Raw genomic sequence first — 12839 nt, forward strand, 5'->3', positions numbered from 1 at the left:
GGCTGGGACATTTTGAAGGGACCTGGAGAAAAGCAGAGCTTTTTGTTTTAGGTGAAAGGTTTCATCTGAGGTATTTGTGTGCGCTTCACAAGATATTTGAACAAACTGAAGTTCATGTTAGAAATGTAGGAAACATATGCTTGAATTGAGCATTTATGGCACAGGACGCAGAGGGAATGGAGGATGCCGGGGAGGGTTAGACGTGAGGTAGAATCTGAGACGAGATGAAAGAAAATGGGAGCGAGGTAGAGAAGAGAGATGGAGAGCACGCATCTGGAAACAATTGGACAAGAGGAGCCCGGCGCGCACATGCTTCAGCTACAAAAGAACAACACGTACTTGAACCCTGTGTAGTTTCAGCCTCTGCACAAACCTGTCTGCGAGTAACCTCTTCATTCATCAACAAGAATCAAAGCACCAGCCCTAAGATCCTCAGGATGCGTGCACTGAGTCAAGCTGTGTACAGTCAAACTTAATAAATCTAGGTTTCTACAGTGGTTCTGATAAAAGATCCAGCAGCGCTGTTCAAATATTTTGCGGCAAGTATCAGCTAAACAGACAAAAAAATCCGTCAGAAGTCCACTTGTTTTTGTTTTTTGTGATAAACAAGGGGAAAACAACAAAGGGGAAAAAAAATACATTCAGGATTCCAAAGAATGTTCATACAACCCTGCTGCTGAAACTGGTGAGAGGATGTTTGAAAATTGCTAATCCCTAAAATGTAGAGAACATAGTTGAAAATGTTAAAATTTTAAACCAGCAACAAGTTTAAGAACTAGAATATCTTAGAAAAAAATGGTCATATTCAGTAATTCCTAATTTAACTAGCGAGGCAATTATTTTTTCACTATTGCCAGACTGCTTTCCATAGTTTTTGAAATCAAAAATCTAAATTTGTTTTCATATTTACTTTGGTTATTATTGTCAGATAATAAAATGTGTTTGATGATATGAACCATTTCACTGGGACAAAAAAACAAAAACAGAATATATATATATATATATATATATATATATATATATATATATATATATATATATATATATATATATATATATATATACACACATATATATATATATATGTGTGTATATATATGTATATATATATATATATACACTCCTGATCAAAATCTTAAGACCAGTCAAAAAATTGCAAGAATTTGCATTTTGCACTATTGGATCTTAAGAAGGTTCTAAGTAGAGCTTCACAATGTTAAAAGGACAAATCAGTGCAAGAGACAAGAACATTTGAGCAGGGAATTGTCTGAAAACTGCATTTATACTCAAACATGATTTTTTCAGCTGATCAAAAGTTTAAGACCATAGCTCAGAAAACCCCGAAAACCCCCCAAAACAGAAATCAAAATGTCAAAAAAAAGGACTCAGTAATGAGTAGCTCCACCATTCTTGTTGATGACTTCAAACAATCGTTTAGGCATGCTCGATGCCAGTGTTTCCAGGAGGCTAGTGGGAACGTTGCTCCAAGTGTTGAAGATGGCTTCACGAAGGGCATCCATTGTCTGGAACTGATGTCCATTTTTGTAAACTTCCCTTGCCATCCATCCCCAAATGTTCTCAATTGGGTTTAGATCCGGGGAACATGCAGGATGGTCCAAAAGAGTGATGTTATTCTCTTGGAAAAACTCCTTTGTCAGGCGGGCATTGTGAACTGCAGCATTGTCCTGTTGAAAAACCCAATCATTACCACACAGACGAGGGCCTTCAGTCATGAGGGATGCCCGCTGCAACATCTCCACATAGCCAGCTGCTGTTTGACGCCCCTGCACAACCTGAAGCTCCATTGTTCCATTGAAGGAAAACGCACCCCAAATCATGATGGCGCCCCCACCACTGTGCCGTGTAGAAAACATCTCAGGTGGGATCTCCCTGTCATGCCAGAAACGTTGGAAGCCATCAGGACCATCAAGGTTAAATTTTTTCTCATCAGAGAAGACAACTTTCTTCCACCTTTCAATGTCCCATGTTTGGTGCATCCTTGCAAAGTCCAAACGGGCAATTCTGTGGCGTTGAAGAAGACGTGGCCTTTGAAGACGTTTTTTGTTTCTGAAGCCCTTCTCTCGCAGATGCCGTCTGATGGTTATTGGGCTGCAGTCAGCAGCAGTAATGGCCTTAATTTGGGTAGAGGATCGTCCCGTGTCTTGACGGACAGCCAATCGGATCCTGCAGCTCAGAGCTGGTGAAATTTTTTGGGGTCTACCACTTGACTTTTTTGTTCCATAACCCTCAGGATCATTTAAAAAATGCAAAATGACTGTCTTACTGCGTCCAACCTCAGCAGCGATGGCACGTTGTGAGAGGCCTTGCTTATGCAGCTCAACAATCCTACCACGTTCAAAGTCAGTGAGCTTTTTTGCTTTTGCCATCAGGAGGTCTTGACAGTGTAAAGACTTCACAGAAAATGACATGGAATCCAGATGTTTGCACAGCTTTTGGCTTTTAAAGAGTATGGTCTTAAACTTTTGATCAGCTGAAAAATCATGTTTGAGTGTAAATGCAGTTTTCAGACAATTCCCTGCTCAAATGTTCTTGTCTCTTGCACTGATTTGTCCTTTTAACATTGTGAAGCTCTACTTAGAACCTTCTTAAGATTCAGTGTTGCAAATGCTAATTCTTGCAAATTTTTGACTGGTCTTAAGATTTTGATCAGGAGTGTATATATATATATATATATATATGTATATATATATATGTGTATATATATATATATATATATATATGTGTGTATATATATATATATATATGTGTGTATATATATATATATATGTGTATATATATATGTGTGTGTATATATATATATATATATATATATATATGTGTATATATATATATATATATATATATATATATATATATATATATATATATAATATATATATGTGCGTTATCATAATGATCCTTTTAACTAAAAACTAAAAGTATGATCTACAAATGCAGTTGATTGAAGTTTCAATGTATTTGAATTGTATTTCAACGTAATTTTAGGCAGGTTTTTATGTTTAAACATATCTAAATGCAACACTAGTTTGCATGCATCTATTATAATTAACATAAACACAGCTTGATGAGTTTCCATGCAGCGTCACACAAGACAGACCATAACAATTTTATACAATCTTTATTGTTCTTTACAAGAGACTTCCCTGAGAAAAATTACATTGATTGATAATTATTTCAGACCCTAGATCAGGATCCAGAGCTCAAAGACCTTTTTACCCAATGTTTATTTGGATACAGATCTGGATTGTAGCACCAGAGCTTCAGATTTTGTTCTGTTTCAGCTTCTGACAGAACCGTGATTTTTGTTTTTTGTCTTACTGGAACTTCTTCAGAAAGTCCTGATAGGTCTGCCTGTGAGCAGCTGCGGCGGGAACAAAGTGACCCCCGGGATGTATGAGGACCTGAGGGTCCTGGAAGGAGGGGAGAAGATCCCTGCTCATGCTGTCCGGGATGATTTTGTCCCCCAGTCCGAACACATGCAGAGATGGGATTTGGAGCGGCGCGTCGTAGAACTTTTGGTGCTCCTCACAACGGCTGCGGAAACCGGCAATAATAATGGCAAAGCGGAAGTTTAACTCCGGCTCCAGTTGCTGCTCCTGGAGCGAACACAGCATGGCGACGAAAGCTGCTCCCTGACTGAATCCCAGCACGCCGTCAAACGGGCCCTGGGCCTTCACCGCTTCTCTCACCACCGATATGCTGTCGTCGAGGCCGAGGCTCGTCTCACACGGCTGCCGAGCGCTGAAGCTCCGGGCCTGAACGTCAGAGAACCACCAGCCCCTGGGCTCCTCGTCGTCCTTTGGTGCAGGAATGGAGTTGTTTTCCTCGTTGGGAACCTCTTAAAAAAATAGAAATTAAGACATTTTACGTTAGTGTTTAACAGTCCAAAGAAAGGGAACACAAATTATAAGACAGTCAGTTTCCTCTTATTTTTGTAGTGTTCATAAAATGGTATTAAATGTTTACAAAGAAGCAAGAAGTGTATAAATAATGGATTCAATTTGAAGCTCAGACTTCTGTACAAAACAGTTTCTATAAAGCGGTTCATGTTTACCAGTAGTATCAATTTGCAACAAGGTCCTTACATAATATTGGAGTTTCAATGTATCCCACAAAAATCACAATCTTTTAATTACTCTAAATTCTCATCAGTGTATTTTAGAAACTATTTTTGCATGTTTTCTCTTGTCTTCGAGAGCTGATTTACACTGATTTGCACATCGAGCGCCACATTAACGCGCCGTTGAGTCGAAGCGACTTTACAGCAGTTTTCGCACAAGCCCGCTGTTCTGGCCCTGTTATGCGATCGACTGACACAAAGCAATGCACAGCCAATTCCAAAAGTGTGACGCTCATTTGCATTCAGCCCAGTTTTCAACTTTGTTGAGTCCCCTTTTTGCAGCAACAGCTACAATTCTTCTGGGGTTGTCTCCATCAGCTTTCCACATGAGGAAAATAGATCTTGTTTTTGTAAAATAGCTTAAGCTCAGTCGTATTGCATGAAAACAAAAAAAAAAAACATCTGTGAACATCCATTTTTTAAATATTTCCATTAATTCCCCAACTGGTTTTAGGTCTGGGCTATAAGTTGTTCTTTTCTACTTTGTTTCATTACACTATTCCATCCATCCATCCATCGTCTCCTGCTTATCCGGGGTCGGGTCGTGGGGGTAGCAGCTTCAGTAGGGAGGCCCAGACATCCCTCTCCCCAGCCACTTGGGCCAGCTCCTCAAGAGGAATCCCAAGACGTTCCCAGTCCAGCCGAGAGACATAGTCCCTCCAGCGTGTCCTGGGTCTTCCCCTGGGCCTCCTCCCGGTGGGACGTGCCCGGAACACCTCACCAGGGAGGTGTCCAGGAGGCATCCTGACCAGATGCCCGAGCCATCTCCATTGGCTCCTCTCGACGTGGCTCTTTTTGGGTAGCCGTTTGCCTCACTAGTAATCACCTGCTCCGTTTCAACCTCCGGGCGTACCGTTCTGCTCACTGTCCGGCTTGGAGGGGACTCGCTGCTGTTTTGCCAAACGGGAAAATAATACAGACCATCAACTGGGGCTGTGCCCGGCTGGGTTGCACTTTCGACTGCGCCAATGGCCAAATCAAATGGACTGGGAGGCACCATCAGGACGTATAGTTGGATGCTGAAACTGTTATTGTGATGTTCTTCTTTTTTTTTTCTTTACTAAGGCTGTTTGTGTTTCAGGGACTGAGGCTTCATCTGGTGGCAGCGGTGATCCCTGGTGGCGGTGTCTCGTTTGATGTGGGCTTTTTGTTTTGTTGGACTGCCGCCATTTTTCATTGTTTGCTGTGTTTCGTAAATGTTTTAGGTGATCCCTTTTCCTTCACTGGATGTCGTCCCCTCTTCCTCATGACTTCCCCACCGGTAAGCCTCAGTTTCCTCTGATTTTTAAGCCTACTTTAACATCAGCCTAAGTCCTGTTTCTAGAATTGATCCAATTCCTCCCACTGTTAGTGTTAATATTGTCTATTTTGTTTTAAGATACTGCAAATTAAATTATAAAATCCTTTTAAAGATTTTAGATATTCCCTACTTCCCAGTGGAGGTAATTTGAATCTTGGCTCCTTTGTCCAGTAGAGTGAACCTGTCTTTTTTTCCTGTTTTCTTAATTTCCTGGAGGCACTGTTGGTTTCCTTTGCTCTTTACTCAGTCTTGTAAGGTGATTTTTCTCCTTTGCTAAAAGTTTTATATTGTTAGAGGAAAATCCCCCCCAGACTGCCACATAGGCCATAAAGTTCAGTTTTGGTTTCACCTCCACAGGCCGCCTTCTTCATTATCAGTATGTTTTTTCATTTAGCTTCCATATTATACACTCCTTAGGTCAAAATGGGGTATGAATACTTCTTTAAGGCCCAGGAATCATCTTTGCTGTCGTTATTTCCCCCAAATAAAAACGTTGCGTTAAAACATACGAGTTTAAATACTCGATAAAGAACGCATCAACACAGATTTGACCATTTACAGCGTCTGTTTGGGACGCAGTAGCACTAGTAGCTGCTGCTTCCGCTGACCCACCTGTTGTGGCAGCGGTCTGCACGGCGAGCGGAGCGCAGATGTAAACCAGCTCCAGCTGCTTCTTCAGCAGCTTCCTCAGAGATCCGGTCTTCTCCCGGAACGAGGTGCCGTTCTGCCGGTAACCGTGAATGCACAGGACCCGGAGAGGAGCCATGGAGAGCCACAGCACCGAGGCAGAGTCCCCGCACCTTGGTTTCACTTGTCGGCGGACGGATATTAACGCGACACGGAACTATTATTGTTATTATTAATAGTATTATTATTATTAGTGCGCAGTGTTGTCCGATCGGGTTGATTAAGAATCGAAAGCAGCTGTAGCTACGTTGTTCCTGGAAATGAATAAAACAACGGGGGAACTTGAACTTACAGGAGGACAACCGGAAATAATACAAAGTGCTTCCTGTTGTTATTTTCAGAATAAAACATTTTTTTGCAGCCAATCTTTTTAGTTAGAACAAATTTCAAATTATACTAGGTTTAAAATAAGCATATCTATTTTGATCGAAAAGTGATCTATAAATAATTTGGATGTTATATAAAGTACCCCATCAGGGGCAAATTTGACAGCCAAATTCCTACCTATTTGTATGGCCCAATAGGCCAACATTGGTTGGGTAGTGATACTACTAAAAATGTATGGACATGAAATAAATAAAAAGTAAATATAACTTCTGTGCATCATATCTGACAGGATGCTTTTTTCTCACGTGCCATTGACGTATACTGATTTAGGCGTGGCACCATCACTAAAAGCTCTGATTCAAAACTTTTTCACCTACTTCTTCAGGAGCCTGTCAGTGTATAGAAGCAAGTAAACAGCTTAAGCATGAAGCACAGTTTGCTTTGGGAACAAGTGTTGGGGAACATTAGAATGTGGTGGAAATTGGAAATAAGATCATGGACATAATGTGTTTAGTAATCTAGGGCTTCTATGGCTGTTTACACAGTTATGCAAGCTATTACAATGCATTTTTAAAACCAAGATTTTTACTTATTTTATCAAGATAGGTTAGTATTCTTACCTTCATATGTTTTACAGCCATTTGCAAGCTTTGGACATAATTCTGTCCACTCTTTCTCAAAGAAGACACTTAGATTGTTTGATTTCCTGGCACAGACTCAGTTTTTGAGTATAGATTATTCACTTTTTCCTGGGGTTTAGATTGAGACAATTTCATAAACTTCTTAATGGGTGTTTGGGGGTGAGCATCCTGTTGAAACATTCACTTTGTTCAAGATTCAACCATTCAGCTGGTGAAGTGCAGTGGAAGGAAAGTTGGAAAATTTTGATTTAATCGTCTGTCTTTATTGCCCCATCCATATTGTGCAATCTATCAAAACAGCTGGCTGCAAAACGATTTTTATCCAGTGTTTTTAGGTTTAAAAGCTTCCTCTCAAGTTCTCCAAACATTATTTTTGTCACTGTGGCCGAATAGCTCAATCTTTGTATTGACTGGCCATGAAACATTTCTCCCATATAGATTCTGGAGCGACGGCGTCTCTCTTGTTGCGCACCCCTCTCAGTGTTTGTTGATGTTAGACTGCTTGACTGGGGACAATAAAATCGGTGTATTGTTTGGGTTATCAAGAAACGGCATCAGCAAAAAAAAAGAAAAAAAAATCAGCAGTAAAAAATTAATAAAATCTTAATATAGAATTTTTGGTACCAAATACTATTTGCACTCAAACAAAATGTTCTTGATTTGTGTGTGTGTGTGTGTGTGTGTGTGAGATCAGGCTTTTGCAGTAAAAGCATGATTTATTTTAAGGTTTTGTGCACATCTTAACAAGGGGTGCCAATGATTATAAAGAGTGCTGTATTGATCTTTATTTAATAAACATTTAAAGTACAGAAACACGTATTATGTGCTGTTTGTCATTGTTGAGTTAGTTGTGACCTTGAGGCTTTTGCCCCCCAATTTCTAAAACGTGTTTTCTAGCCTCGTTGGGCTCTCAGGATCTCTCATGGTAAGAGATTGCCCTTTTTGATGTTGATGGTGTTCCCGTATTGGGAGTGGCCCTCTATACCTCCCCTGACAATTAGATTTGTTAAACCTCTTTTGTTGCAGGGAAAGCACACGTTTTGCCTTGCTGTGACGCACATGGTAATTAGAGAGAATGAAAAACACCCTCCCTCTCCCACATACACACACAAACCCAGAGGGACAAGGCTGCTGTTATTCTTCTGCACCAGCGCTGCAGAAGAGCCATGTGCCGATGCGTCAAGAGCAAGACTGATGGAGGGAAAAGGAGTTCTTCCCTGATTTAAACAAAATTATCCACAGTTTCATGTATACTTTTTTCCCCCCTCTATGATATAGCTGCCATTCCAACATGAAACTTAAAGTCCCATTTCTTTAAAATGTTGCTGAGAGATTATGCGAGACCCAAGTAGAACTGAAACACTGCATGTTGAATTTATATAGCGTTTTATTCAAATTGATATGTACTAAAAGCAAGAGAAAATGCCTAACGCTTATGTAATAAGTGAAAAAGTGTATTAAAAAATGATTACTGACTAAGACAAGGTTAAACTAGATTGTTGAGATTTGTAAGCACATTCCAGGTTTATTTAAATTGTATGCAGACTCCTGAATATCTATGTCTAATAATAAATGCATTTATCCAAAAAAACAATCATAACATTACGATAGGCATTAATCGGAACATCAGCATAGAGGCAACTGTGGAGGATCTAGGGAAAAGCACTGCTCAGATGTAAGAATCTGTCAACAGGACAGCTACTAGTTGTGCAACCTTCAAATCTATAGTTACTCAACTATAGATACTAGGGTTTAAAAAGAGTATCAACAAAAATCTTTTACTCAAGTAAAAGTATAAAAAATACTGGGTTATAAAACTACTTAAAAAATTAAAGTAGAAGAACCCCCCCCCCCCCCCATCTTGATTATTAAAATTGATTTTAATAACAAATTTTATCAGGGTATGCACCGTTTTCATTTTTACAGCTGTCCACAAGGGGGCAGTGGTGTACCTTTCATGAAACAATATTTCAGGCCAGGAAGCTGAATGTCCCATAAGAACACAAACCCTCAGGAGGTATAATTGTTGAAAAATGATCAAAAGTCATAGACATTATAGGAAGAATTTTCTTCAAGGTAAAAAGAAAAGAAAAGTGAGTTTTAGAGCAGATCAAAGCTACAGATTAGGGGGGAAAAAACAGTGCAGCTGGAACAAACCAAGACCAAGTCATGTTGAGAGAGGTCGTATTAACCTCCAGGTTGAGTCCTCTAGCTGATGAACTGTCCCAGAGTCATCCGCAGCAAGATTATTAGAGACACTGTCATCCTGCAGTGTGATTCCTCAAGTCTGTGGGCACTTAAAGGAGTGCAGGGAAAGTATGACGAATGTCCTGTCACTCACTGGGACTGGCAATGTAGGGCACGGAAAATAAAGATGGATAATGGAATGGGGGAAAAGGGGTCTCTGTGCCTATTCAATGTGTTTATAGTCAATTGTAACCTTCAATTCAGGGAGACACCACTGTTCTTATCGAGACAAGCGTATAGGGCAAAAACAGCATGATAAGAGGCTGTTTTGTTGCTGTACTGTTGACAGCTGACAGATGCTATCACGGGGTTGGACACAGGTGACAGATGAGGCTGCAGAAGTTGCAGACCTGTCAATTCTCATAGTTGGAAATGTCAGCCCCTCCATATTTGACACTATTATCATTTTTTAGTTGAGTATCGTCTCTGACAACTTTCTGATTCTGCAGATTCCCACATTGACTGGACAAAAATGCGTTTCAGTACCTGTGAGGAAATAGCTGCAGACTGGTAGGAATACCATGTTTTGATAATCATACATGTGTTACTGATGTGTCATGTATGATGCACTGAATGCAAACACACATTGTGATGTTCCTACTTTATGGAATATTTTCAGTAAAATCTGTAAACAGCTGACTTTTCTGCACAAACATCCAGTGAAATGTCTTGAGTGAGTACAGGCTCAGATAATGTTCCTACCAGACGCTGTTTGAGTTCACCCTCTGACCATTTCCTCTCGCCAGCCTGGAAACCTGAGCGCTAGTGTTTATTTTCAGCAGAGGGTTCAGACTGACTCATGCAGAGGCGACTCACCATGAACCCAGCTGTTGGTGTTTGTGGACACTTTACCAACAAGAGGGACGGACACGAACACCTTTCCATCAGCCGTGTGCATGTAAAATGCAGGTTAAGCATGCTTTTGAACAGGCTTTTATGCTTGTTTGATTCATAGTAATACTCTGCCAGAATAATGGGATCTGTGAGAAAAGTTTGGTTGACTCGTTTGTCTCATTCAGTACTTTTGAAGTGCCTTGAAGAGATAACTGTTAAAACCTGACTTATATGAATGAATGGATTGATCTTTACTTGTTGTTTTTCTCAGTTAAATACATAGATAGATGGATTGATTGACAGGGGACCTGGTGCATAGTCATTTTTTTGACCACTCACCGAGTCAGCCAGAACTCGGAAGGACCAAACTAGGAAGGGCACTTTAACGGGCCACCTGGTGAGCTAGCCCCTGAGAGGTGAAGGCAAGGCAAATTTATTTATATAGCACAATTCAGTACAGAGACAATGCAAAGTGCTTTACATGATTAAAATATGGGAATAAAAGCAAGTAGGGATAGAATGTAGAAACAAAAATGGAACATTTGAAAACAGTAAAACAGTTTAACTTGAACATTCAAAGGCAATTTTAAACAAATGTGTTTTTAATCTCGATTTAAAGGAACTCAGGCTTTCAGCACTTTTACAGTTTTCTGGAAGTTTGTTCCAGATAAGTGGAGCATAGGAACTAAATGCTGCTTCTCCATCTTTAGTTCTGGTTCTAGGTATGCAGAGCAGGCTGGAGCCAGAAGACCTGAGTGGTCTGGATGGTTGATACACTGATAACAAGTCTGTGATGTATTTAGGTGCTAAGCCATTTAGGGATTTATAGACTAACAGAAGTATTTTAAAGTCTATTCTCTGAGCTACAGGGAGCCAGTGTAAGGACTTTAGAACTGGGGTGATGTGCTCTACTTTCTTAGTCTTAGTGAGGACGCGGGCAGCAGCGCTCTGGATCAGCTGCAGCTGTCTGATCCACTTTTTAGGCAGACCTGTGAAAACACCATTGAAGTAATCAATTCTACTAAAAATAAACGCATGGATTAGTTTTTCCAGAAGAGAAGAGAGAGGGATGCCCAACAGATCTCAGCGTAGCCCGTGCAGCTCACTGAAGGCCAGACACATCCTCAGGAGCCATAGGTCACCAGACAGTGGCCCACTGCTCCGGGACCTGGCCCAAACACAAGCAACACCACACCAAGGGGAGTACTTTATCACCAGGTTTTGATAGTACATTCAAAGAAAAAGTAAACTCTGCCAACATGTTTTTGCACCTTTTTAAAAAGATTCCTTTCTATAGTTATTTTAAGCCTGCAATTCAAGACATGTACATACATTTAAAATGAGCTTTACCTTTCAGTATTTAAGATGTGGAAGTGGGAAAAAAAACAAACAATTCCCACTAACTGCGGAAATAATTTTCACCTTCTGTGCTTGGATAGGGATAAATAAATAAAAAAGGACCAATGCATCATGATTCAGCTGTGGGATTCGATCCCTGCTGCAGAGCTGAAAGATCTGGTGTAAATAGCACGCAGTCACATGTTTTCTTCAAACTATCGATCAAAGAGATCACATTAGTAGAATAAAGTAATAGGCGAGAGAAGGAGAGATGAAAGTCACCTTCACCACATCATCCATGTCCTGTGCTGCACAGGTATTTATTGTGACAGATACCTTCACGCTGCTCCAGCACCTTCATCATCCTTTCGAATACAAATGACAAACTAGTCTTTAACTTGCAAGTTTGCAGCTGCATTAATAAGTGTCCATGAAGCCAAAATTGGAGAAATGGTGAACTGAGTTCTAATGAATAAGATTTCTGCGAAGCTTGCTGGGGTATTGACTCCTAAATTTATCATCTTTACCACGCTGACTGATTAGGAAACAGAGCAACAAGGAAACCCTTCTGTGGAAAAAACTAGGGTTGTGGTGCTTCGGTTGTTTTGGGGAATTAAACAAAAAGCTTGATGGGGGGGGGGGGGGGGGGTTACTTAGAATAATCCATCAAACACAATTAATATTTCAGGTTGTTTCAGGTAAAGCTGAGATATCTAAACTACAGGTCACATAGAAACCAAGTCATCCATATTTATCTTATTGCCACTGAATACATTTTTTTTTTTTATGAAAAAGGGGTCTTGATTTACATTTAGAAATACCGAAGTGACAACATGCCTGCTGCACTTTCTTCATGTTGTAACTGCTAACACAAACAGTTTGTGAAGGGAAACAGTTGTAACAAAAAAGTGAGGAAATGCAACAAAACAACAAAAAAAAAAGGGGCGAAAATTAAATAGATGTGAGATGAATTCTCAGTGTCTCTCATGCAGCAGAGTGAAATGGTTATACAAAGAGAGGCCAAGCATCTACTGGAGTGAGGCAGTGGTAGTAATATACATCTTTATAAAGGAGTAAGTGAAGAAAACATCATGGTGAAACTGATCGGGTGGATGTTCTATAACTGGACCTACAATGTTATCAGGTAACAGTTACTGGCTGGGTTGTACGATTCAGATACAACCGTCATCATGTAGCTATATTGTTTGCAAAAAAGCTCAAACTCAGAGTAGACGAAGAGGATCGTAAACATCTGTTTGGTTCTCAGTTTGGTTTAGGTGTGGACTTTGAGTCGGCCATTCTCACAGAATAATGTGGTTTCAAT

At 40.2% G+C, this 12839-nt stretch overlaps 1 protein-coding gene across 1 annotated transcript; it reads right to left on the reverse strand.

Annotated features, from left to right (window-relative positions):
• Nucleotides 1–3122: 3122 nt before the first annotated feature.
• Nucleotides 3123–6437, reverse strand: ovca2 (OVCA2 serine hydrolase domain containing). Its single transcript, XM_012850271.3, has 2 exons — nt 6054–6437; nt 3123–3859 (listed from the first exon to the last, which is right to left on the reverse strand). The coding sequence occupies exons 1-2, from the start codon at nt 6205–6207 to the stop codon at nt 3336–3338; spliced, it is 678 nt and encodes a 225-aa protein (XP_012705725.2). The 5' UTR covers nt 6208–6437; the 3' UTR covers nt 3123–3335.
• Nucleotides 6438–12839: the final 6402 nt, after the last annotated feature.

The sequence above is a fragment of the Fundulus heteroclitus genome, chromosome 11 (genome assembly GCF_011125445.2).
Source record: "Fundulus heteroclitus isolate FHET01 chromosome 11, MU-UCD_Fhet_4.1, whole genome shotgun sequence".
NCBI lineage: Eukaryota > Metazoa > Chordata > Actinopteri > Cyprinodontiformes > Fundulidae > Fundulus > Fundulus heteroclitus.